This window comes from Erpetoichthys calabaricus, chromosome 7 (assembly GCF_900747795.2).
Source record: "Erpetoichthys calabaricus chromosome 7, fErpCal1.3, whole genome shotgun sequence".
Lineage (NCBI taxonomy): Eukaryota > Metazoa > Chordata > Cladistia > Polypteriformes > Polypteridae > Erpetoichthys > Erpetoichthys calabaricus.
Genome location: NC_041400.2, coordinates 9890149 through 9918124, shown reverse-complemented (window position 1 = coordinate 9918124; position 27976 = coordinate 9890149). Strand labels below are relative to the sequence as shown.

The 27976-nt window shown below is 40.4% G+C and overlaps 1 protein-coding gene across 1 annotated transcript in view; it reads left to right on the top strand.

Annotated features, from left to right (window-relative positions):
- Nucleotides 1-27976, top strand: part of helq (helicase, POLQ like) — a 58740-nt gene that overhangs the window by 21061 nt on the left and 9703 nt on the right. The window contains exons 8-14 of the mRNA XM_028805035.2: nt 1339-1484; nt 5374-5613; nt 9540-9681; nt 14658-14762; nt 16820-17030; nt 17935-18092; nt 25328-25426. Of these exons, the coding sequence (XP_028660868.2) occupies nt 1339-1484; nt 5374-5613; nt 9540-9681; nt 14658-14762; nt 16820-17030; nt 17935-18092; nt 25328-25426 (1101 nt within the window). The remainder of the gene's footprint in view (nt 1-1338; nt 1485-5373; nt 5614-9539; nt 9682-14657; nt 14763-16819; nt 17031-17934; nt 18093-25327; nt 25427-27976) is intronic.

Genomic DNA, 27976 nt, shown 5'->3' with positions numbered 1-27976 from the left:
TAACCTGCAATTGCTGAGCGCTTTGAGTAGTGAGAAAAGCACTATATAAATGCAAAGATTTATTATTATTAATACATTTGTTAAAAATGAAAAACTGAAATATCTCAAATGGTCTCTCTGGCTGAGTTCCAGCGATCCTGTGTGGAAATGGGAGAAACTTCCAGACAGACAAGCACCACTGCAACACACAGAGGGAGCAGACCAAAGTCTCTCATTAGAATCTGGATGAGAACAGGCCATTCAGCCCAATGAAGCTCACCAGTCCTATCCACTTATTTCTTCTAAAACAACATCAAGTCGAGTTTTGAAAGTCCCTAAAGTCTTACTGTCTACCACACTACTTGGTCGCTTATCCCAAGTGTCTATCGTTCTTTGTGTAAAGAAAAACTTGCTAACGTTTGTGCGAAATTTACCCTTAACAAATTTCCAACTGTGTCCCTGTGTTCTTGATGAACTCATTTTAAAGTCACCGTCTCAATCCACTGGACTAATTCCTCTCATAATTTTAAACACATCAATCAGGTCACCTCTTATATCTTTTCTTCTCATTAAAAAAAAAACACAAACATAGCTGCCTGGTTGGAGTTTGCAAAAATGGCTCCTTAAGGACTCTCAGACTGTGAGAAAAACGTTTTTCTGGCCTGATGAAATTGATTAGCATTAGCACCAGGCAGTGCTCATCACCTATACAATACCATTCCATAGTTGAAGCATGGTGGTGGCAACATCATGCTGTGGGGTTGTTTTTCAGTGGCAGGGAAAATAGACAGGGTTGAGGAAAAGCTGAACAGAGCAAAGTCCAGAGATATCCTTAATGAAAATCTGCTGAAGAGAGCTCTGGTCCTCAGAATGGGCCGAAGGTTCACCTTCCAACAGGACAATGACCCTATGACCACTGGAAAGGCTTAAGGTCAACTCTCTAAATGTTCTTGAGTGGTCCAGACAGGATTAATGTTGAAGGAATGTATTATAGTACATCCATCCATCCATCCATTTTCCATCCATCCATCCATCCATTTTCCAACCTGCTGAATCCGAACACAGGGTCACGGGGGTCTGCTGGAGCCAATCCCAGCCAACACAGGGCACAAGGCAGGAACCAATCCCTGGCAGGGTGCCAACCCACCGCAGTATTATAGTACATCTGATAGTTTTTACTTTGTGTTTAAAAAAGTAATGCAGCTAGAAGTTTTCAGGAGGCATGTCATTGATTGAAATGTGTGTGTACATAAAATACATATACTTTATATATGTTGTTTTGGTGTATCAAAAATATAAAGTTTTTTTTACATAGCTTGAAATATTTTATTTATTTAATTTATTTTTTACCTTTTTCAGTACAGCAGTAATCTGCAGAAGATAGATCCAGATCATTTAATTGCTCTTGTGACTGAGGTTATTCCAATGAATTCCTGTCTGGTGTTTTGCCCAACCAAAAAGAATTGTGAAAATGTGGCGGAAATGATCTGCAGATACCTCAAAAAGTATACTTCTTTAATTTTGTGAATTTTTTTTGATGTGGTTCTTAGAGCCTGTGTAGTATTATTCAAACTGATTGGCAAATATATTTCTCTGGGTTTGTGCTATGTTCTGTATTGTTCATAAATGATTTCAGAAGAACATAAAAAAATATGTTTGTCTAAGATCAGGTAGTTGATATTAAGTGAATGAGTTTTTCCACTTAGAAGCTGAACTTCTTGAATTGGTTACATTACATTTGTGTATAAATTTGTAGTAGTATATTTACATTTGTCTGCGAAGGTTTGGACACACCTAGTCTTACAGTTTAAAAGAATTTCCAAATACAAAGGCATTGTATGGCATACAAATATGTAAGTGCAATTCATACTGGAGTATGTGAATTTCCCCTTTTGTATTATCTATCTATCTATCTATCTATCTATCTATCTATCTATCTATCTATCTATCTATCTATCTATCTGTCTGTCTGTCTGTCTGTCTGTCTGTCTGTCTGTCTGTCTGTCTGTCTGTCTGTCTGTCTGTCTGTCTGTCTGTCTGTCTGTCTGACTTTTTGCCAACTTAAAATAATAAAGCTTGGGCTATATGATATATTTGTAAGTGACAACATTTTCAGTTGCAAGCTTTTGTATTCTTACTTTTTTTAAATGCATCTTTGGAAAACTCAAAAGTTGTCTCTGTTAGATCTTCAGGGTCTCACTGATTTTTAATGGAGTGAACTAGGGTGCCTATTGCAAAATATTAACATCCTTTACTATAAATATTAGGTTTATTTGGATCTTGCTTTTGAAACATCTTACAGGGTTCTGTTTCTTTATGACTCTGGATTGTAATAGCTTCCTGACTTTATCGTGTACAGTAATCCCCTGCTATATCACGGTTCAGCTATCGTGCCCCCGCTACATCGTGGATTTATTAATATTATTATTATTAATAGGGGGCTCTGCCCCCCGGGTTTGGTTTACTGGATAAACAATTTAAAGAGATTGTTATTTTCATGGGAATTGTTACATATGCATTATTTTCATTTTTACTTTAAAACTTTTGTAAAAACAATATTTGTCCTTTATTTCCTGCCCCGGGTGTGGTTAAATCTCTTTCTTGCGGCACTTATAACACTGCTCGCGTTATGAAGGGGGGGTTTGAATGCACGCTAAAGAGATTCGATTGGTTCAGCTGCTGTATTGCTGCTGCTGCTGGCCAGCTGTGTGTTCTGCTTGCCGTGCTTTGCGTCAATCACTTAAAAGCCTGTACAGCAGCTGTCCTTTTGCCATTTCGCGTCTCTGCCACTCGCTTTGTAAAGGAGGGGAGCTGAACGCACGCTAAGCTGAAGTGGACGGATCAGCTACTGGCTTTGTGCTGCTTCTGCGAAGATGCCTGTTCTGCTTGTTGCTCTGCACGTTCTGAAGGAGGAGGAGGAGGAGGACTGGTGGGGGGGGGGGGCGGGGTTTGAGGGCTGAACGCATGCTAAGGAGATGCGCTCGGCTCATCTGCTGGCTTTCTGCAGCTGCTGCTGGCAAGCTGCATGTTCTGCTTGTCGTTGTTTTAAGAGCTGAGAGCCAAAAGCATTCCAACAACTGCGAGGTTAGATGTCAGTGAACTTGTTTTAAATTGTTTGTAAGTAGGGTGTGACGTGCAAAAGTCACCGTCTCACGGGTTTTGCTTTCTAAGGTTGTAACGTCTAGTCTTGCGTGTCGTCAAAGTGTCTCTCCGAGATGATCTGGTCTCGATCGCTTCACTCACCCACCCCGGAGGCGCGCTACTCTCCTGCCACTTCACGTTTCTCCCACTCGCGTTGTGAAGGGGGGGAGCTGAATGCACGCTAAGCAGAAGTGGACGAATCAACTACTGGCTTTGTGCTGCTTCTGCCAAGATGCCTGTTATGCTTGTCGCTCTGCGCATCAATCATTTAAAAGCCTGTACAGCAGCTGTTCTTCTGTCTCACTGCCTTGTCTTGCGTGACGTTAAAATGTTTCATAATGGAGAGATGTTACTCATATCCTTAGCCCGACATCCACATATCATATGTGTTTACAAAGTGTGTTTTAATAAGTTTACATGTGTTTATAGCATGTGGGATGGGTATTTTAAGGCTTAAACTATAAAAAAAATGTTTATTTATATGGTCTTTCTATATCGCGGATGGGTCTGGAACGAAACTTCCACAATAGGCGGGGGATCACTGTATATATAAACATCTACACTGGAAGTGTGCATGTTTGTCTGTTCAGCCTGGAAGTGCGAGGCGGCCCAGAAGTGCAAGGCTACAGCATGAAGCTTAAAGAGCCGGCAAGGTGGCCCCAAGTTATCAAGTCAGAAGAAGAAAGACATACAAGACTACAGCACGAAGCTGAAAGAAAGCGCAAAGTGAAACCGCTAAGGAAAGACAAATGAGAGGGAAACTCGCTTGGCCGCTGATAGACATGGGGGGCAAGCTTATCTGCAAAATGAAACTGCCGACTCTGCATTTCAATTTTTTTTCTGACGATTTCAATAGTTTCTAGGAGCCCGAGCTTTTTACAGCACGGGCTTACACAGCTAGTTATAACATAATTGAATGCATTCATCTATCCTATTCCTCAGTATTTCCCAAACACCAGCTGCTCCAAAAAACTCGAAAGCATAAAAAAAATCGTCCTTTCTCCAGATCCAGCATTCAGGGAACAAATTCCAGGCTTGATTATTGTCTGTGTGGTGTTCTCACATTCTGTTTTTGCCGGAGTCTTCATCTGGTACCCTGTTTTCCTCCCACATTCCCAGTGACGTATATTTTAGGTTAATTGAGGGCTATAAATTGGCTGCAAGTAAAGTGAGTGTGGGATGTGTACATGGATGTGGATTGGCATGCTTTCTACGGTTGTTTCATGCACACTACGACCTTATTAAATTTATAGGAGCTTGACAAAATATATATACAGTATATTGCTTTGCGCCCTCCCCCACCATAACCTATCATCTGTGGGGGAGGAGCAAAAGCTTTAGATTCGTCAAAAATTTTGATCTCTGGTTTTCGACAAATTTTGACGTTTTGGGGTCCCCTGATACTGAAAACATTGATATCCCAATGAGAGGTGTGTGTGTCTGTGTGTCACAGTTTCTTGAGGATGGTGTAGAGCTAAAACAGCTTGACCGAAAAATACCAAACTCAAAACTTAAGCCTGTTATGAGACGACGATGTGCTGTTCATTTTTTGAGCCAAATCATGTAAAAGAAAGAGGCACTCGAGAGAAACCCTCAAATATTGTAATTCTGCGATTAATGATGAATCCTTCTCGTCAATTGCTATTGTAACAACCTATTTTATGATCAGAAAGATCAGCATGAGAGCAGTAGATAGATAGATAGATAGATAGATAGATAGATAGATAGATAGATAGATAGATAGATAGATAGATAGATAGATAGATAGATAGATAGATAGATAGATACTTTATTAATCCCAAGGGAAATTCACAAATTACTGAAATATTATAGAATAGTTTGGGTAACTTGGTTCCGAGGGCATAAAGCCTACTGACACTCACGTCTGAGTTTTTTTTTTCTAATATTCTCCATACCAGCCAATCAGGGTTGCAGTAGCTATTAAAACTGCAAAGTGAAACCATGTTCTCAGTATTATCGTTAGTTGCTCTCTACTCGTGCCATAGTTTGATATTGTATATTTATATCCTGTTCATTTACTAAATGTTATAGATCGATGGTCTTTTTAAAAAAATGATTAGTATCTGATCAATTGAAATGAGCTCTTTTTAACAACATAGTTTAATCAAGGCAGATGTGATGTGAAGTGTTTTTTGATAAACTTAACTAACTGGTCATAATAGTAAAAAAAAAAAAATTGTGTCCTTTATAGGAAAATAAAACTTTCTAACATTCATTTTTTTTTCTTCTTAGAGATTTTGTAATGCACAAAAAGAATGAAAAGACACGTCTCTTAGATGAAATCAAGAGTACTGGAAACGGCAGTATCTGTTCAACTCTGAAGAGGATCATTCCATATGGGTTAGCATATCACCACAGTGGTCTTACTAATGACGAAAGGAAGCTGATTGAAGAAGCATATGCAAGTGGGGTGCTTTGTCTCCTGACCTGTACGTCTACTTTAGCTGCTGGAGTAAACCTTCCTGCACGGAGGTCAGTCAATAATGCAACGTTTTTGTTATTTTTTGCCTTTTAACGTAGGTACTTTTCTGATAAACTCAAACATCCATATTATGAAATATCTCAGGTTAGCTGGATTGGCAACTCTAAACTGGGCCTACTGTGTGTGTGTGTGTGTGTGTGTGTGTGTGTGTGTGAGTGAGTGTATTCACCCTGCAATAGACTGTCGCTTTGTCCAGGGATTGTTCCTGCCTTGCTCCCAGTACTTTCTGGGATAAGCTCCAGCTTCTCTGTGTCCCTGCTCAGGATTAAGTGGGCTTCGAAAATGGTATGGTATTATGAAATATCTATCACAACTGTTTATCAACAGACATTGGTTTATGTCATTTTGTAGCTAACTATATACAGTGCTTGCAAAAAAATATTTTTTTTGTGAAGAAGCATTGTAAAAGACAATTCAGAAGTAGTAAGTCTAAAATGTTATCTGGTATACAGTGGATCCAGAAAGCATTTGGACCCTTTGACTTTCAATAATCCATAATGACAAAAGTGAAGTCATGTTTTTAGAAGGATTTATAAATTTATTAAAAATCCAAAACTGAAATTGCTCATTTATGCAAGTATGCAGACCCTTTGCTGTGACACTCTAAATCGACGGGGGCGGTACAACCCACCGGTGGGTGCTGTAGAAATCTAAGGGGGCATTTTTGGTCTAAGACATATTAAGGGGGTGTTGAGGACCAGCCGCCGCCCCGTTGGGCAATACTCGCAAGAACACGCCTAAAAGTTTAATTAATGCTAAAAATTATCGAACGCATGTTTCAACCAATCATTCTAAATGTCCATTAAGAAAGATCTGTCCGTATTAAATAGTAGGTATTGGTACATTATATTTATAAGTTTGCACAAGTAATGCATTCTCAGATCATGCAAATCCTTACAAGATTAACGCAAGTGTGGAGGACCAAATCAATGCATGTTTTGACAGGTTCATTGAACATTACTATAAATATGTGAGAAGTTTTTTATCAATACCAGATTGTTTTGGAATTCCAAAATTACAGTGTGGTACCTACAGATCACATTCAAAGGAAAACTTATGTGGACCTACTTATTAAAAACTAGGGGGCTTCGCTCGTCAACCCCCCTGCCTGCACTACACGCCAGCCACTTCGTGTCTCTGCCGCTCGCGTATGTGGATTTCACTTTCACCAAACAACAAATCTTTTAATTCTCACAGATAGGCCTCTTCATTGGGAAGAAACACTACTTTTCCCTGATGGCAACACAAATTAGATGATCTACAAGTCTCTCATCATCATATTTAGCACGGTCAACAATGCTATTAACAGAGGAAAGAAAAAGAAACAGATTGTCAATAGTGGAATGAGGCAATTTAAGATTGCTGATGATAAAAATGGCACCAAACATCGAAAAATTAGTGTCATCACACCAAGCTCAGCTCTCTCATTAATAATATTATATTCATTTTTTTAATAATATATATTATTTTAATCATACACCAATATCGTTAATATCTTCTAATAAAATAATTTTAAAAATCTGTCCTTGTTTTTTAATATATAGTATAGTTCAACCAAGGGGGGTGCTATCGAGTCACTCTTTGAAAAAGGGGGCTCTGACCCGAAAAAGGCTGGGAACCTATGCTCTAAATTGTGTTCATATCCATCCTGTTTGCTTTAATTCTCCTTGAGATGTGTCTGGCACTTGATTGGAGTCCACCTCTGGCAAATGGAATTGCTTGAACGTGATTTAGAAAGGCACACGTGTCCCTCTGTATATGAGGTCCAACAGTTCACAGCCATAAAGTCCAAGAAACTCTTTGTAGACGTCTGTGATCAGATTGTGGCGAGGCATAGATCAGGGCAAGGGGACCTTCCTAAAGTAAAACTAATCTTCTATGTGGTTTCAAGTAAACACTCATCATCAGCTTCATGGAAACAAGCAAAGGAAATGCTGTAGACCAGTGGTGAGCAACGTCGGTCCTAGACGGCGGCAGTGGCTGCAGATTTTTGTTCTAACCCAGCTGTTTCATGAGAAGTCAATTATTGCAGATAAAGCACTTATTGCTGAAGTGCCATATTTCTGCTTCATTTTAGTTGTCTCGCCTGTTATGATTTCAAACCCTTATTTGCTTATTTTAGCCATTTAACAGCTTCGGTCCCTGTTTTTAGTGGCACCTTATTAGCAAAAAGATGCAAATGACATAGGAACCAGCAGTTCTCTGTCTCTAGACTCAGTCTAGTCTGTTTCAATTTACACCTGTTTATGTTCATCTTGAACTATTTGTTTTAATAAAATACTGAAAAGGAAACTGAAGAGAAAAAAGTAAAGGACTGAAAATTATCCATCTGTTGTAGGCTTCCAATCAGTTGGATGATCTATATTACTAAACCACAGTTTAATTTATGCACGAACGCACTGAAACGCATGCGCACTGCGCCGCGGCGCCCCAGAGTCAAACGCAGCGGCTTCCCAGAGTCAGTAGGTGGCGCCCACACAACACAACCTGTAAACTCAACTTGCTCTACTCCACTGTGCCAGTGGCGCCCATTCAGTAACAGAGAAACAAAAATGAGACCGCATGGATAGCGGCACCCCAGAGGCAAACGCGAGCCCGTATGGATAAAAACAATGAACGAAGGCGCCTACAACACGCCTCTGAAACAGCAGACGCAACGGAGTCACGGCTCGAGACCGCATGGATAAACACAATACAATTTATGCACGGACGCACCGAAATGCATGCGCACTGCGCCGCGGCGCCCCAGAGTCAAGCACAACGGCTTCCCAGCCTTTACCATGGCTACGACCTGTGAACTAACCCTGAGGTAACGCGTGCACGACAGGTTGTACCAGATGAGTCACAGCTCCAAGAAGAAACTGCTTTAGTACAAATATATTTCTTTAATTAAATGAACTTTCCCAGGATGCACCCACCCTCCATGCTATTTCATTCCTCCAAGTATCGGAGGGAACAAACAGTGATTGCCATTCTTGGATTTGCGATTCTTTCGAGAATCGCAGGCTTGGTAGTATCCTTAGAAAGGAAAAAAATCAATGATATCAAAATGTCCTGACACTGCAGATTTACAACACTAAGAAGACATCCATCCATCGGTCTGCTGGAGCCAATCCCAGCCAACACAGGGCGCAAGGCAGGAAACAAACCCCCGGGCAGGGTGCTAGCCCACTGCAGGACACACAACTGCACACCCACACACCAACCACACACTAGGGACAATTTAGAATCGCCAATGCACCTAACCTGCATGTCTTTGGACTGTGGGAGGAAACCGGAGGAAACCCACGCAGACATGGGGAGAACATGCAAACTCCATGCAGGGAGGACCCAGGAAGCGAACCCAGGTCTCCTAACTGCAAGGCAGCAGCGCTACCCATTGCACCACCGTGCCGCCCCTAAGAAGACATAAAAAAATTAAATAAAGTCTGTTATTGGCAAGAATTGGTTTCTAATTAAGCAACTGGATTGGAACGAAAATTTGTAGCCACTGTGGCCCTCTGGGACCAATGTTTTCACTCCTGCTCTAGACAATAGGTTCTTAAACTATGGGTCGCGGGTTGCCACCTTTTGGGTTATGACTCACTTTTGTATCCAGAAGCAAAGTGTCGCATACGATTTGCAAACTGTTTCATGATGGGTCTCCACGGCCAGTTTAAGAAGTTGACATAGCTCTGCTATGACGGTGTGTAGCGATTCTCCAAAGGGGCTCCTCCAGTGACTGTCGCCAGCTTTTTTCCAAGTCGGGGAAAAAACTGCCAGTCGTCATTGGCTGGATCTCAAAGACACTAAGAAGGGTGAGAATGGGTTGCAAGAATAAAAATAGTTTAAGAAACATTGCTGTAAACTATAAGAAGTGAACTGCTTACATTTAATTACTTAAAGTAATATTGCGCTGATGCTTTATGTTTGTCAGGGTTATTCTGCGTTCGCCTTATGTTGCCAGAGACTTCCTGAAAAGAAGTCAGTATAAGCAGATGATAGGAAGAGCAGGTCGAGCTGGTATCGATACCTCTGGGGAGAGTATTCTTATTTTACAAGAAAAGGACAAGTTGCTGGTAAGTGATGAATTTTTTTTGTTATGTTCACCAGGCCAAATCGTCATATTGTGCTGACTGGATTCAGTTTTTCTACTGCAAGTGTTGTTTATACTTTTATTTTTCATTATATGTATTTACATGAATAAACATACATGATATACTGTATTGTGATTGGACTAGCACTATAAAAGAATTCATGACTTGTAATTATTTTTGCCTTGACCACAATTTTTGTGTATTTGTTTGACATTCCTCTATTCAGTTACGAACACAACGAACGCATCATGCTACTGTTTTGTGAAATGTGTGCTTTTATTAAGTACGCATTTATGAAAGTACTAGACAAAGAGCCTGTTTCGACAACGTAAGATGAAACAGGCACGAGTGGAATAGTAATAAGTATAAGCACCACAAACCTGATATAGGTGTATTGAATGAATGCGTAATTAGGCCTCGAGCTGTAGTCGAAATCGCCTTTCAGGCCTCTAGAGCTTTAATCGAAGTCACCTTTCTCTTTGAATTTTTGCGGCCGTAAATCCGCCGCCTGCCGCGATGTTTGGGTTGGATGTCGGTCGAAGTCGCCTTTCTCTTTGAATTTTCGCGGCCGTAAATCCGCCGCCTGCCGCGATGTTGGTTGAAGTCACCTTTCTCTGAATTTTCACGGCCGTACATCCGCCGCCTGCCACGATGTTGGTCTTGTAAGGTTTTTCGGGCAGCTGCGCAGAAGGTGACCGCGCATTCGGCTTCGGACGTGCGCAGAAGGCGACTGCACATTTGGCTTCGGACAGACGTGAGTGAGTGAGTAGACTGGCGAATTATATATAAGATAAGAGGAGACATGCGCAGAAGGTGACTGCGCATTCCGCACCACAAACCTGACATAGGTGTATTGAATGAATGCGTAATTAGGCCTCGAGCTGTAGTCGAAATCGCCCTTCATGCCTCTAGAGCTTTAATCGAAGTCGCCTTTCTCTTTGAATTTTCGCGGCTGTAAATCCGCCGCCTGCCGCGATGTCGGTCTCGTAAGGTTTTTCGGGCAGCTACGCAGAAGGTGACTGCACATTCGGCTTCGGACGTGAGTGAGTGAGTGAGTGAGTGAGTGAGTGAGTGAGTGAGTGAGTGAGTGAGTGAGTGAGTGAGTGAGTGAGTGAGTGAGTGAGTGAGTGAGTGAGTGAGTGAGTGAGTGAGTGAGTAGGCTGGCGAATTATATATAAGATAAGCTGTAAAAATACAGCCTATTAAAATTAAACATAAAATACACATGAGTATCCAAAAACAGCATAACCTAAATCTGTGCCATATTATGTAAGAGGAAACCTTTGAAAGCTCTAAAGATCCCCTTTACCTAAGCCAGCGTTTCTCAACCTTTAAGTATTTGCGACCCGAGTTTTCATAACAGTTTTAATCGTGCCCCCCCTAACGTTTTTTTGAAAGGAGCCCACTAATACCAATTTGTTCTTTTTTAATTAATGATATGTCATAGATGCATATTTTATTACACCTACTTAACTTTTATCGACATTTATCTAACTATATTTATTTTTCTAGTATCAGAATGTAGTTTAAGTTAATCTGTTTTGGTTTCAATAGATGTATTTTTCATATTTTTGATTCTTGTTTTCTTTTTTTCACATCTTCACGCCCCTCCTAGGGCCCCCCCTCACAGATTGAGAACCACTGACCTAAGATAAATAAATATGAAACACTGCCTATTCTGTTCACACTTTATTTAAGGTTTGCCACCTAGCGATCATTTTAAGTATTGACGTTGTCAAGTTGTTCAGTTCACCTTTCTTAAAAAAGCAGTTTAGTGAAGTTCTGAATGCCGTTCATGACACCTGTCCTTTCATGTTAAGCCTTGGCAAAGATATGCCTGTAAATCTCTTTTTTAAATAATTATTTTATAAATGTTTGTTAAGATGTTTATCTGCTACAGTTAATTAATTTTTATATGCATTTCTTTATTGATTGATTGTTTGGTGTGAAAATTGTACTGAAAGAATCCTTTGCATTGTGTTTTGTAGTTTTACAATCAAGAATGAAAGATTTATCAGTAAAAGTCTCACTCTGAACAAGAAACGAGTTTATTGGAGTTATTGTTCGCTATCTGTCTAGCTTTGCACGGATACGCAATTGCGAGGGCAGAATAGTGCTGTTTTCTGAATATGCAATTTTCTAGCATGGATGAATTAGATGTTAGAAGTAAAAGAATGTTTGTCGTATGTGAATATCCTTTTTTGTTGTACACTTGTTTTTCAAAAGAGAGGAACACATACATTTTATGGTTGTTGTAGTGCTGGGCGGTATGACCAAAATTCTATACCATGATATTTTTCAGAATTATCCCGGTTTCACGGTATTCGACGGTATTTTTTTTTCCCATGCATGAGTGGATGTTAACCACTTTGTTCCCCTTCAATTACTGCAGTAGACTGGCTAAGAATGACCTACTCCACTGTCATGAGAATTGTACATGGTAGCAAAAAAACATTTTAATGTGCACCCAATTATTAATACAGGTTTACATGGCCCCATAAAGTGATAGTTTTCAAGGGGGTGGCACTAATCACATTGCATGGCAGTTGCAGTCAAAATATTGAATCTTTTTATTGAACAAATTTTGCAAACAACTTAAACTAGAATTTTGACAACATATTTTCAACCATCCAAAGAGGCATTTAGACTAATATCCAGAGGTGCTTGTCAAAAGTTGTATTGCACTGAACACGTCTTAGAAAAGGAATAAAGAGTAAATATTTTTTTGAAAACCAACTACACTTTCTGTTAATGTTAACAATCTCTGTCCCGACACGTTAACTATATGGATTGTAATGGCATCGGTTCTCTCCATCCACCACTTGCTTTTTTTTGTCGGAGACGCTACCTCTAGTAAACGCGTCTACAAGTGACGTCTGACTAGAGTGTCCTCTTGCTTTTTCAGTTTTACCTGAGGACGTGGCAGGTGCCAATCTTAGTTCCATACATTCATGGCACTCCAAAGCATGTTTGCGGCTAAGGTGGTGCAGCAAATTGCTCGTGTTGACAACTTTAGCTCGACAGCATTTGCAGTAAATAGTTGCTTGGTCCACAACCGACCTTTTAAAACCAAAGTATCTCCAGACAACAACAGACACGGCTCCTTTTTTCGGCAAAAGTTCTCCTGTGTCATCATGTTCAACTTTATCGTCTGCTACAGCTTCAGTTTCAGAATGTTCTCTGTCCATTTTCACCTCTCAATACCTCCACTAACGCATGTACTCCATTGCATATGTTTAGCGGTGTAGCAGTGAAAAAGGTCCCCCCTTAAACAGTTTCCCACTGCGCCACGTTCCGAACGTTGTTTAGGCTATTTAAAACGGTGCTGCGGTATAAGAAAAATCCATATCATAAGAAAAATAAAAAACGGGTTTCAGTATGAACCGGTATACCTCCCAGCACTAGTTTGTTGGCCCAAAATCAGCATAACCTAACGAAACATAATGGAGATGTATACATTAATTGAAGACCAGACTGTCATCCATATTTTACATGACTTCTAATTCTTCAGTGACTATTCCTGCATAAGCCACAGGAATGCAATATACTGCATATTGTACATGGAAAGTATTGTAACAGGTACAAAATGTGAACTACAGATTTCTGGACATGGTTTGACCAGTTTCCTTGTTAATATCTGTTTGTTTTTATGCCTGTGTGTGTTTCCGACTGCGAGTTACCGGACAGAATACCTCAAAAATGAATCCCTCAATCTGAATGCTGCTTATAGTTATTATTAGAAGTTTACTGTACGGGTTTTGCTAAACAATTTTAGCAGGAGAGATTTTGGTCAGGGACCAGAAGAAGAAACATAAATCAGATGCCAAGCCATGTTCGTAAACCAGAAAAGGAGACTAACCTGCTGTCAAATCAGGAATGAAACCCCAAATCCGTAGTCGTTACATCAAAGTAAAGACTGGTTAATGTGACAGGATCAAAATTTTAGCTTTGAATTTTCAATAAATGCATATGTTTTAGGGAACACAAGTTGACTACTTTTAGAGTGATGTATGTCCATGGGTGGAGCTGTGACTCTGTGGACACAGTTAGTCAAACAAGGATTACTTGATCCAAATTAAATGTGCCACAGTTAACAGCAGTATGAAATGCGAGAAGTCGATTGATTTTGTGCAAAATCACTCCTGTAGATGATATAGAAAGCCTACACCTTTAATATTTGACCATTCTGATCCTGCTGTAGAACAATGCTACCTGTTCAAGCATTAGCTGAAAAGTAAGAAATGACGCAGATGTACAACCTTTTCTCCTGCCTGATTTGTCCTGTTAGAGGATAAGTTTCTTTCTTTAATTAAGATGTTGATTTCTACCTCACTACATGGTTGGTTAGCCCAGCATTGGCATCTTTGGAAAGTGGGAAGAACACCAGTGTGCCTATTATAAAAATACATCCAAGATATGAACTAATGACTCTAACTACATCAGGGTTTCTTAAACTTTTTTTTTTTTTTATTGCGACCCAATCTTTCCTTTCTTATTGTCTTTGAGGCCTATTCCTCATCGATGGTCAGAATGGAATGGGCGCAGTCCCTTTTAGAAATTCATGGACGATTGTCATGCTGTTCCCCAATAACCAATCGCTTAGAGCGGTGGGTGACCTCCCCTTTATAGTATCGCCAGCAATCATCAGAGTGGGTAGGGAGTGTTCCCCATTGGAGAATCATAACTGATTGTTAGAGCGTTAATTGGATTGAGGAAGATCACCAGAGCAATGTCGATTGCTTAATCAACCCACGCCGACCCACTTCACAAACCGTATGTGACCCATTTACATTAAGTACAGCAATGACTCAGGACCCATACTTTAAGAAATACACTGCCCTAGAGTTGTCATGTGGCAGCATTGAGCATTGTGCCAGTGTGCCACACAAGAGGTATTCAGTTATTATCAAATGTTTGTATGTATTTTAGACATTCTGTTATGTTTTAATTCCATATAGGCTAAGGAATTAGTGAGCAGACCCCTGGAAAACTGCTGCAGCAATCTCATGTCTGACAATGGAAAAGGTCTACCTAGTCTTGTCTTGTCTCTCATTGGACTAAAGGTAAATGTGTGTTTTGAAATACTTATACTTAAAATGCAATATCTTTTGGTTCCTCTTATTTATAGGCTAATACAGTCAACACTGTCCTGAGTACAAAGCACAGTGAAATTCATACTTGCATGTGCTAATCAACATTCAACAAATCCCGACTGTCTGTGCCATAATTACTTGTTGTTACTAATATTAATATACACTTGCAGGCTGCTTTAGTAGGTACATCAGTTTGACTGCTTGTTAATGCAAATATCTAATCAGCCAATCACATGGCAGCAAATTAGGCAGGCGAGTTTAGGCCTGTAGGAATTGTCAAGACAACCTGCTGAAGTTCAAACTGAGCATCAGAATGGAGAAGAAAGGGGACTGAAGTGACTTTGAACATGGCCTGGTTGTTGGTGCCAGATGAGCTGGTCTGAGTATGTCAGAAACTGCTGATCTACAGGATTTTCACGCACAACCATCTCTAGGGTTTACAGAGGATGGTCCGAAAAAAGGAAAATATCAGTGAGCGACAGTTATCTGGCCAAAAATACCTTGTTGATGCCAGAGGTCAGAGGAGAATGGCCAGTTTGGTTCAAGCTGATAGAAACTCAAATAAGCCCTTGTTACAACCGAGGTATGCAGAAGAGCATCTCCGAATGCACAACACTTTGAACCTTGAAGCAGATGGGCTACAGCAGCAGAATACCACACAGAGTGCCACTCCTGTCAGCTAAGATCAGGCAACTGAGGCTGCAATTCACATGGCTTACCAAAATTGGATGATAGAAGATTGGAAAAACTTTGCCTGGTCTGAAGTTCTGCTGTGAAATTGCAATGGTTGGGTCAGAATTTGGCAACAAGAACATGAAAGCATGGATCCATCCTTCCTTGTATCAACGGTTCAGGCTGGTGCCTGGTGCTGTAATGGTGTCTGTGATATTTTCTTGACACACTTTGGACCCCTTAGTACCAATTGAGAATTGTTTAAATGCCACAGCCTACCTGAGTATTTTTGCTGACATGTCCATCCCTTTAGGACCGCCATCTTCTCATGGCTCCTTCCAGCAGGATAACGCTCCATGTCACAAAGCTCAGATCAGGGTTCGCTTCCCGGTTCCTCCCTGTGTGGATAGCGCTTTGAGTACTGAGAAAAGCGCTATATAAATGTAATGAATTATTATTATTATTATTATTATCATCTCAAACTGGGTTTTTGAACATGACAGTGAGTTCACTGGACTCAAATGGCCTCCACAGTCAGCAGATCTCAATCCAATAGAGCACCTTTGGGATGTGGTGGAACGGGAGATTTCCATCATGGGTGTACAGTCATCAAATCTGCAGCAACTGCATGATGCTGTCATGTCAATATGGACCAAGCTCCCTAAGGAACATGTCCAGCACCTTGAATCCATGCCACAAAGAACTGTAGTTCTGAAGGCAAGAGGGTTTCCAACCTGCTACTAGCAAGGTGTACCTAATAAAGTGGCTGACAAGTGTATTTTGTTGTGAATTTTGTGCTAAATGCTACAGAAGGTCAGTTTCTTGTGTAAATGGCTACAATCAACTATCCTTGTATTTGATTATAGAGAAAGTAGACTTTCAGGAGTTTGAGTCATGGCAACAGTTCTCCAAGAGGAGGGCCTGCTTGTAATGATCCCTTTTATGTGAGGAACAATTATCATTAGTCTTCACTGCTACTGACAGCTGCTCACCAGCTGGTGAATCTAGAGGTAGACTGTGGATACTCCTTACTCACCTGCTGCAAGAAACTGCCTCTGAATGCTATAGGGATGGAGAAGTCGTGCTGTCGGCCTTGATTAACATCACCTCCCTGAAGACATGTGTGCACTTTGTCATTATGGGCTATTAAGTATAGAATGATGGAAAAAAAATGGCAAATTTATCCATTTAAAATTAAATCTACAGCACAACAAAGTGTGCAGTAGGAGTCTGAATACTTTCTGTGTCCATAGTACAATGCTTAAATATTATCTTGCATGCCAATGCTGTTTTATTCTGTGTATATTTTGGTAATCTGGGAATTATACAGTTGTAGTTTCCACTTACTGTTTCAGATAACACAAACACCAAGAGAGATTCTTGAGTTTGTAACGTGTACTTTGTTCAGCGTTCAACAAAAGCACATTTCAAGTGAGAAGAGTCTGTCGGACATCGTGAATGAATGCCTGGAATTCCTAACTAAGAAAGGCCTCATTAAATGCTCAGACGTGAATCAGGAAAATGAAGCTGTTGAAGTCACCCAGTTGGGTCGGGCAACTTTTAAAGGTACGTTTTCACCACTCTGTGGATATCAGTAGAAAATGCCTGCAGATGTGTGTGTACACTTGTAGAAAACCATTATAACCATAACCATAACCGCACCCAATCCCTAGTTATATTTGTTTATAGCGCTGGAATTCCATGCTAGAGCCTGGCACATATAAACCTTAAACATGATGTTTAATAAATAAAACCAGCTGCTTTAAATAACGTAACCATAACAACTATCACAGCAAATAGTTATTTTAAAAACTGTTTTTGTACTTATCGCCAAATAGATTCCTGTCAAAGTCTCAGACATTTTTCTTATTGTATATTTAGAGCTATCTGGACGAGAACAGACCAGTAAGCCCAACAAAGCTCGCCAGTCCTGTCCACTTAATTCTTCTAAAACAACATCAAGTCGAGGTTTGAAAGTCCCTAAAAGTCCTACTATTTACCACACTTAGTCCATGAAGAAAAATGTCCACATACTGGTGTGAAGTTTACCCTTAACAGGTTTCCAGCTGTGTCCCCGTTTTATTCATGAATTTCTTTTAAAGTCACAGTCTTGATCCACTGGACTAATTCCCTTCATAATTATTAACTTCAGTCAGGTCACCTCTTCATCTTTTGCTTAAACTGTAAAGGCTCAGCTCTTTAATAATTCATCCCCTGTAGCCCTCGAGTCATCTTAGTCGCTCTTTGCTGGACCTTGTCCAGCACTGCTATGTCCTTTTTGTAGACTGGAAACCAAAACTGTACACAGTACTCCACATGAGGCCTTATCAGTGCATTATAAAGCTTGATTTATTACATTGTATGCAATTTTCAGTTATGCTTGTTTCAGAACTATGTCTTTAATAACTTTAATATTGTTTCAGACACAGGAACATGCTTTTGATTATATTTGTTATGTATTTTTCCTTAGGTTCTATAGACCTGACATACTGTGACATTCTGTATAAAGATCTAAAAGCTGGGCTTGAAGGTCTTGTTCTTCAAAGTGTCCTTCACTTGATTTACTTGGTGACACCCTATGAGATCGTATCTCAGTGTAAGCCAGACTGGATGATCTTTTTTAAGCAGGTGAGACACATATCTACCATGACTTTCTACACTTCCCTCCATTCATTGCTGAGTTTCTAAAATCCTTTAAAGGATTGGTGAATATGTTAGTTAACATATGTTCAAATAGTTAATTTGTGAGGCTCTTAAAGCTGAGTTTTTAAAGACCATAGACAATTCCAGATGCCAGAAAGTCGGGTTATTCCAAGTGTACTTCCATTTTTTCTTGCTGGCTTCCATGGCCAATAATGGAGAAACATGGAATAGTCAGGAAAAAAATAACATTATTTAGATTAGATTAGATACATTTTATTAATCCTGAGGGGTAATTCAGATGCGTACAGCAGCAGAAACATAAAAAGTAAGGATACAGTCTCTCAGGATAGATAATACAGCCAGTCAATCAATCAATAAGTACATAAATAAAAAATCCGGAGTGGTCTCCCTTCGACTTTCTCGTATACAGTGATCCCCCGCCTATCTCTGAAGTTACGTTCCAGACCCATCAGCAATAGGTGAAAATCCGTGATATAGAAAGACCATATAAATAAACATTTTTTTTATACTTTAAGCCTTAAAATACCCCTCCCACATGCTTTATAAACATGTAAACTTATTAAAACACACTTTGTAAACACATATGATATGTGGATGTCGGGCTAAGGATATTAGTAACATCTCTCTATTATAAAACATTTTAACGTCCCACAAGACAAGGCAGTGAGACAGAAGAACAGCTGCTGTTCAGGCTTTTAAATGATCGACGCGCAGAGCGACAAGCAGAACAGGCATCTTGGCAGAAGCAGCACAAAGCCAGTAGCTGATCCGTCCACTTCTGCTTAGCGTGCGTTCAGCTCCCCCCCCCCCTTCACAATGCAAGCGGGAGAGACGCGAAGTGGCAGGAGCGTAGCACGCCTCCAGGGGGTTTAATCGAAGCGATCGAAACCAGATCATCTCGGAGAGACACTTTGACGACATGCAAGATCAGACATTATAACGTAAGGAAGCAAATCCCGTGAGGCGGTGACTTTTGCACGTCACGCCCTACTTACAAACAATTTAAAACAAGTTCACTGACATCTAACCTAACAGTTGTTGGAATGCTTTTGGCAGACAAACTTCAAGTCCTCCCAGCTCTTAAAACAACGACAAGCAGAACATGCAGCTTGCCTGCAGCAAGCCAACAGATGAGCCGAGCACTTCTCCTTAGTGTGCGTTCAGCCCTCACACCCCCCCTCCTCCTCCTCCTCCTCCTCCTCCTCCTTCTCCTTCAGAACGGTAGTGGCTGAGATGCGAAATGGCAAAAGGACAGCTGCTCAGGCTTTTAAGTGATTGACGCAAGGCGCGACAAGCAGAACACACAGCTGGCCAGCAGCAAGACAGCAGCTGAACTGATCGCATCTCTTTAGCATGCGTTTAGACCCCCCCTTCACAATGCGAGCAGCGTTATAAATGCAGTGAGAAAGAGATTTAACCACACCCAGGGCAGGAAATAAAGGACAAATATTGTTTTTACAAAAGTTTTAAAGTAAAAATGAAAATAATGCATATGTAACAATTCCCATGAAAATAACAATCTCTTTAAATTGTATATCTGGTAAACCAAACCTGGGGGTGTGCAAGCGAAGCGAGCAGGGGGCGGAGCCCCCTAGTAATAATAATAATATTAATAAATCCTTGATGTAGCGGGGGGCGCGATAGCTGAACCACGATATAGCAGGGAATCACCGTACTCAAATATGGGGATGGATATTTGAGGAGTAAACCGCAAGACAATGATTATATTTTTATATTATGTACGTTAAAGAACCATCCATAAACAGATCTAATTAATAATATATTGAACAATTATTATAAAAGTAAAGTTGAACTTGAAATCGGACTCTGCAGCTGCATGAATAAAAAGGTAAAGTACCACTTCCGGTTAATGGAAATAGCCCAAAAGTTGATAGAAATCTATGTTTTGTTCCTAATACTTGTATGCAAAATTTGGTTGACCTAAGTGAAAGCATACTCAAGTTATCGTGTTTACATACACACACACACACAAATATTTCCAAAAATGGTATTTTCATACTCAGGGAGGTCTAAAATATGAGATTCATCAAAATCTCAAAATGGAATTTTTGGAAGATTCCAATACTTTCCCTATACTTCGTATACGAGAAAGTCAGGGAGGTGTAAACGTCGAAATTCATCAAAATCTCGACATTGAATATTTGGACGATTACAATACTTTCCCTAAACTTTGTATACGAGAAAGTAATAAAAACAAATTTAACAAGTACATCAGGTGAAAGATCTGAATTGCCTGATAGCAAAGGGCAGAAAAGATCACCAGAGGCATTTCTTAGCACATTGTGGTGGAATGAGCCTCTGGCTAAAAGTGCTCAAAGAGAGCGCCTCCTGGAGGGGATGCAAGGATTTTGTCATGATTGTGCCAGCATCCTTTTTTTTTCCACAACAGCGTCCAGTGTGTCCAGGGGTTTGTCCTCTGATGGAGCAGGCCTTCCTGATAAGTTTGTTCAGGCACTGTGAATCATTTGAGCTAAAGTTGCTTCCCCGGGAGAGCACAGCGCAGAACACCACACTGGCTACTATGGTCTGGTAGAACATTTCCAGCAGCTTGCTGCACATATCCAAAGACTTGAGTCTCCTTAGCAAAATAAATAATATGAATAATCCATCCAACAATTTTTTTTTAATATGTGACTTACTCCATGTAGTTTTTAGTGGTGAAAAAAGAAAATAATTTCATGTTTTTGGGGAGAAAGTACATCATGAAGATTCGAGTAAGTGATGTGAATAACGTCAATAGAAAAAAAAATTCTCCGGAAAACTCAGTTCAAAAGACAAACAGGAAAAGCACATGCATTCCCATAATACTGTGCATCTGAATTGAAGATCCGCCTTTCCCCCTTATTCATTGGTCAAGAATCCTGTCTTCAATTCAGATGCACAGTATTATGAGAATGTATGTGCTTTTCCTGTTTGTCTTTTGCGTTGAGTTTTCCAGAAGTAAGTTTTAATAGTATTTTAGCAAAAACAAAGGAGCGTTTGGCACATTCTAAGAATGCAAATGGATAACGGATATATGGATTGTGTTGAGTTACGTGAGAATTTATTTTTTCTTTTTTCCATTGACGTTTTCTAAATTGTTTGCTGTTGTCCATTCTGTATTTAGAAAAGAGAAGAAATGTAATACTTACATTAATTAGAAATATAGATATATTCATATGTTTTTGTATAGTTTTAAGTTATTACCTCTTTTTGATATTTTCCAATTAACTTTTTTTCTGTGGAGTTTGCTCTTTTAATTGTATTCTAATAATGGCAATTAACAATGAGAATAGTAGACAGCAGGACAAAACACAATTTGCTAAATTTGATTATGATGTAACAAGCATTAATGAGTGTTATGTGGAGATTTAGAATTTGTTTTTTTGTTTGTATTATTTTTAAGATTTTTATCATTATCATTATGATTTTCATTCCATTTTTTCAACTGTTCTGGATATTTCGATAGAGAGATTGAAAGAACATACAAACTTGATTTGTCTTCAAGGAGATATGTAGACTATTTACAGAAGCTCAAGAAATTTTATACAACATCAACCCTTCTCAAATACACACAACAGTTACAAAAGAAGAAAATAAAACGTATTTGGCTAAAGATAAAAAGAGCAGTCATCGTCACATTGAGGCATTATGAAGGCATATTGCCTGTGGTATAAAAGGAGTCCCAGCAGTGTTTCTTGACAGACTTCTGCTAAATCATTTGTTGGTTAAAAATCCTCTTTATAATGGCCATCAGTTTTGTCTTCATCCTCTTCTCCACTAAATGATGCCCTGGGTGCCCAAAAGCCATGATCATTGTCTGCGTCCCAGGACATTGACAGTTATAACTGAGGATGGACTAAGGCGAATGAGGATAACACAGCATTTATTGGTGCAAAAAGTGCGTAGTGCATTTATGTTCAAATTTCAGTGCCTAAATAAAGTCATCAATAAATAATCCATAAAAACAATACAGTGCAGCAAGTTCAAATCCAATAAATTAAGGCAATAAACAATCAGTTGTAACCAAGGAGAAAATCACAGTCAGTTTCTGCTTCCTTCCTTCCACCTATAAATACCTGGGAGTGCAGCTGGATGATAAACTGGACTGGAGAGAGGACAGAGCCGACTATACTTCCTTAGAAGGCTGGCGTCCTTCAACATCTGCAATAAGATGCTGCAGATGTTCTATCAGACGGTTGTGGCGAGTGCCCTCTTCTACGCGGTGGTGTGCTGGGAAGGCAGCATAAAGAAGAGGGACGCCTCACGCCTGGACAAACTGATGAGGAAAGCAGGCTCTATTGTAGGCACGGAGCTGGACAGTTTGACATCCACGGCAGAGCGACGGGCGCTGAGCAGACTCTGTCAATCATGGAGAATCCACTGCATCCACTGAACAGGATCATCTCCAGACAGAGGAGCAGCTTCAGCGACAGACTGCTGTCACCGTCCTGCTCCACTGACAGACTGAGGAGATCGTTCCTCCCCCAAACTATGCGACTGTTCAGTTCCACCCGGTGGGGTAAACGTTAACATTATACAAAGTTATTGTCTGTAATACCTGCCTCACACTCTCTACCTTGCACTTTTTAACTTGCACTACATTTTTATCACTCTTTAATTAATATTGTTTTTATCAATATGTTGCTGCTGGAGTATGTGAAATAAATAAAATAAACATGATTAAACCAAACTACAACCCCACCCCCCAACACACATAAAAAGCTTCTGGCCTGGATGACAAAGAGCAGCACCATCCAACCTCTGCTCCTTAGGGACAAGCTGACAGAGATGGGAGTAGATTCATACCTGGTGGCATGGACCGTGGACTATCTTACAAACAGACCTCAGTATGTGCGTCTCGGAAACTGCAGGTCTGACATTGTGGTCAGCAACACAGGAGCGCCGCAGGGGACTGTACTTTCTCTGGTCCTGTTCAGCCTATATACATCGGACTTCCAATATAACTCGGAGTCCTGCCACGTGCAAAAGTTCACTGACGACACTGCTATCGTGGGCTGCATCAGGAGTGGGCAGGAGGAGGAGTATAGGAACCTCATCAAGGACTTTGTTAAATGGTGTGACTCAAACCACTTACACCTGAACACCAGCAAAACCAAGGAGTTGGTGGTGGATTTTAGGAGGACCAGGCCCCTCATGGACCCCGTGATCATCAGAGGTGACTGTGTGCAGATGGTGCAGACCTATAAATACCTGGGAGTGCAGCTGGATGATAAATTGGACTGGACTACCAATACTGATTCTCTGTGCAAGAGAGGACAGAACCGGCTATACTTCCTTAGAAGACTGGCGTCCTTCAACATCTGCAATAAGATGCTGCAGATGTTCTATCAGATGGTTGTGGTGAGCGCCCTCTTCTACGCAGTGGTGTGCTGGGGAGACAGCATTAAAAAGAAGGACGCCTCACGCCTGGACAAACTGGTGAGGAGGGCAGGCTCTATTGTAGGCATGGAGCTGGACAGTTTGACATCCGCGGCAGAGCGACGGGCGCTGAGCAGACTCCTATCAATCATGGAGAATCCACTGCATCCACTGAACAGGATCATCTCCAGACAGAGGAGCAGTTTCAGCGACAGACTGCTGTCACCGTCCTGCTCCACTGACAGACTGAGGAGATCGTTCCTCCCCCAAACTATGCAACTCTTCAATTCCACCCGGGGGGGGTAAACGTTAACATTATTCAAAGTTATTGTCTGTTTTTACCTACATTATTATTACTCTTTAATTTAATATTTTTTTTTTGTATCAGTATGCTGCTGATGGAGTATGTGAATTTCCCCTTGGGATTAATAAAGTATCTATCTATCTATCTATCTATCTACCTACCTACCTACCTACCTACCTACCTACCTACCTACCTACCTATCTATCTATCTATCTATCTATCTATCTATCTATCTATCTATCTATCTATCTATCTATCTATCTATCTATCTATCTATCTATCTATCTATCTATCTATCTATCTATCTATCTATCTATCTATCTATCTATCTATCTATCTATCTATCTATCTATCTATCTATCTATCTATCTATCTATCTATCTATCTATCTATCACATTCCCAGTTCTCTGTCTCCCCTGCTCACCCATCAGGCATACTCAACAGCACTGAGACACTGATGGATACTGATGGGCCACGATCCAACACCCATCTCAGCCACCTTCTCTCTGTGTCCGCTGGGGCGCTCGGTGTCCTCAGGACCCCTGGAGCACTTAATTGCTCTTTGTCCAAAGCTCAAAAGGAGTAATCTTCCCCTGGAGCCCCTCTGCCTTCACTTCTCTGCCGAGTGTTCCCTACTCGCCTCCTTCTACCTGCACTGGCTCCAATCTGATTCTGCACTTCCTTCACTCTATTTCTTCGATTTCTCATCCTTCTGTCTGTCCTTCTTAGACCATTTTGTAATCCTGTGAGTGTAGGTGCTCTAAATTATTGTTTCTCAACCTTGTTGGTGTTGCGTCCCACTTTTTCCTATGCCAGTGTCATTGTGACCCACCTTCAAAGTTGTATTGAGTGGGATTGTCAAAGTGAGGGAAGAATCACATGCAATCATCAGAGCAGCAACCCAATACCATTATGAACGTTAGCAACTGGTGACCGAGTGGTTGAGAAGCACTGCTGTAAATTACTGAGGGATGGATGTGCCTGTCGGTCTCATGCATGTGAATGATTAATCAGCCCATTAAGTGCTCAACAGCCGCTCATTGCTTTGGCGTCAATTCATACTCTCAAAGTTTAAGCTGCACCGTTTTCAAACAAAAATCTTGGCACTAATTTGTTAGAAATGCCAACCCACACTACTACCTTCAGTGGGACCAGAATGCATCCTCCTTACTGGGCCTGTCTTTTTAATCATCATGTTGATTTGTTGGGCTTGTCTTGATGTGATATTAGTAGCCCAGCGGCTATTCCAGAGATACAGAATATGTAAAGGGTGTCACTACCCACATTAAAGGAACTCTGTGTTCTAAAAACTAAAAAGTCTGATCTGCTGTTTCTTATAGAGTCTTTGTATTACTAGACAAGTCCAGCCATTAGTGGGTCTGACAGTGCAGTAGCTGCAACCTTTTCAATATTTAGTATTGTCAGACAGATAGATGGATAGATTAAAGTACAGTGAAAAGGTCTTAGATGAATGTGATTGGGGGCCTTACTGAATCAATGATCTGGTTTTAGTTTAATCAGTTGACGTCTGCTGAACAGAAGATTGTGGAGACCGTAGGAGTACCTGAAAGCTACATCACAAAAAAAGCCTCTGGGCAAGCCATCAGAACGGTAAGCAGAAGAAAACTTTTTCCCTGAAGCAGATTTTCTTCCCACCTTTAATGAAGAGTCACTGAGGTAGGTATTAAGGTCTCTGATGTTGAATGGCTGCACGCTTGTTAGTTTGGTTTTTTTTTGCTAAATATTCTTTTTATTTTTCGGACTATTAATGAATATTATTGAATAAGTTATTTGAAAGCAACCAGAGCAAGAATCCACCCGCTCATTTTGGTAAAAACATAAAGCTGTGAATTTTCTTCTATAAAGCAGATAATACTTCGTACAAATAACCAGTCATCCTCATACAAGGTCTAAATCAGTGCTTCCCAAACTCGGTCTTGGGGACTCACTGTGGCTGCAGGTTTTTGTTCCAACCAACTTCTGTTTTTAATTGGACTCCTAGCCCAATTAACACTAGAATTCCTGAAGTCCAAAAAGAAGAAGCCTTTGATTTCAGTCTGTAACAGCCGGTGTAAAGTTGGGCGCATGCACCGTCAGCACAGCGCTGTCAGATCTAAACACTAGCGTGGCGAATTGCTTGCATGACTTTAGCTGCAGGATGTTAGTCCCATTTTACTTTATGGTGCCAAGCAGAGTTGCGCTTCGTTACAGCAGTCTATTAGCTGTCGAAAGTGCTGTGAAGAAACTGACTGTTGTTACGTTCCTGCCTTTGTCCAGTCTGATAGTGGTCTTGGGATATCATATCTTTGATTGCCGCTACAACAAACAGTTTTGGGCAGGCATCAGCCACAGCACTGCTCTTGTGAAAAGAATGGAGATAAATGCCATCAACTCAAAGAGGGAGAGGCAAGTTCGTTATGCCACGTGAACATCACTGAGAAAATAAAAGTGAACAATAAAAAAGCAAGTGCTAACTTTTACAAGTAACCAAAATTTACACCGAGTGTTACAGACTCAAATCAAATGTATGTTTTTATTATATTGTAGAAATAATAATAATAATAGCAGCTCACTACTCAAAACACGGAGCGCCTGGTCTCAAACCCAGGACTGTCAGGTTATAAGGCAGCAGTTCTTACCTCTACACCATTCAAGAATAAGTTTAAACTCCCAGTCAATTGATATTTGAGCTTGAGTTTTTAACTCATTGATAACCACATGTAAAACAAATGTTTTTTTTTTCCCTTTGGTTATATTCTTGAATAAAAGCACATGTGTTTATTTGATACAGTCGATTCCGCTTAATCGGACCACATCGGGACGTGATCATTTTGGTCCTAATAACCGGCTGGTCCGATTACAGGAACATGCTCTATACATGTGCAACCAAGTCGGGATGTGCTATAAGTAACATAATAAAATGTCATTATGACTTTTATTGTGCTGTACATGCGTATGGCGAACGTATAAACAAGAACTACGTACCTGTACATGTACGGATGCTTACAACTTTGTTTATTGAAAAAGAAATCTACAAATTCTTCGAAACAATCTACATGACACTCAGCATACGAAGCACAATAAATAATGTTACATTACCAAATTCCAGTCAATGTTTGAAGAACTTGTCTAGTGTGATCTGACGCATTCTATTGACGCACTGCACTTGAACAAAATCACCACAAACATCTAACGCATCAATGGGACTGCCTTCATTTTCCCTCCTGCATGAAATAGTGGTGCAAAGTTTCAATGCATTTCCTGGCATCCTGTGTTGTCACTTGCACTAACTCATTAGGGTCATCATCATCACTTTCCTGGTCTTCCGATGCTGTCATGTGTTTCGCTGCAATTCGAGCAACAATTGAAGCAAAAGCTTTCTCTTGTAAACTTTAATCCTTATTGACAGGAAGGAATTCCTTGCACGGACACTCTTGTTTACGCTCGATTTCATGTCGCTGGCTACTGGGCAGTCCGTTTTAGGAAAGAAAGGGCAGGCATGTTCACCCCCACTGGTTTGCACTTGGTACAAATTTTCCGACTTCCTGACCTTTGATAAAAGCATAAATTCTCCTGGGGAACCCAGGGATCCTCCCGATGTCGCTGACCCACTTTACATCCGCGGGCGACTTTTGGCTTCTTTTTCTTATTCTGTGTCATGTTCTTTGGTCCGATTAAATGGAATTTTGGTCCAAATAAACGAACAATATTAGGCTTATGTAATATGATCTGTTTCTCTTCTTTAGGATTAGGTCCGAATAAGCGGCTGGTGCGATTAACAGGTGGTCCAATTAACTGGAATCGACTGTATTTGGATTAAAGTCTTCACACATTATACACTTCTCACCATTATTAGTATAACATGGAAAAAGCTTCAGCTTTAGGTATGTGTTCAGCATTTCCTGCATTTCTCACATTTCCTTTCACCCTGCGCTTACACAGATTGTTGTAGACACGAAACACACATGAAATGCATGTATTCCAAATAACGATATACAGGGGGTCCCTGGGTTACAACACAGTTCTGTTCCTACAACAGCGATTTAACCCGAATTTTGGTGTAAGTCGAAACACACCCTAGCCTAAGTCACTTACCTATCCTAACACATTTTCAAAATCATAATCTAGAACATTAAAACACAACTAAGCCACAGAAAAAGG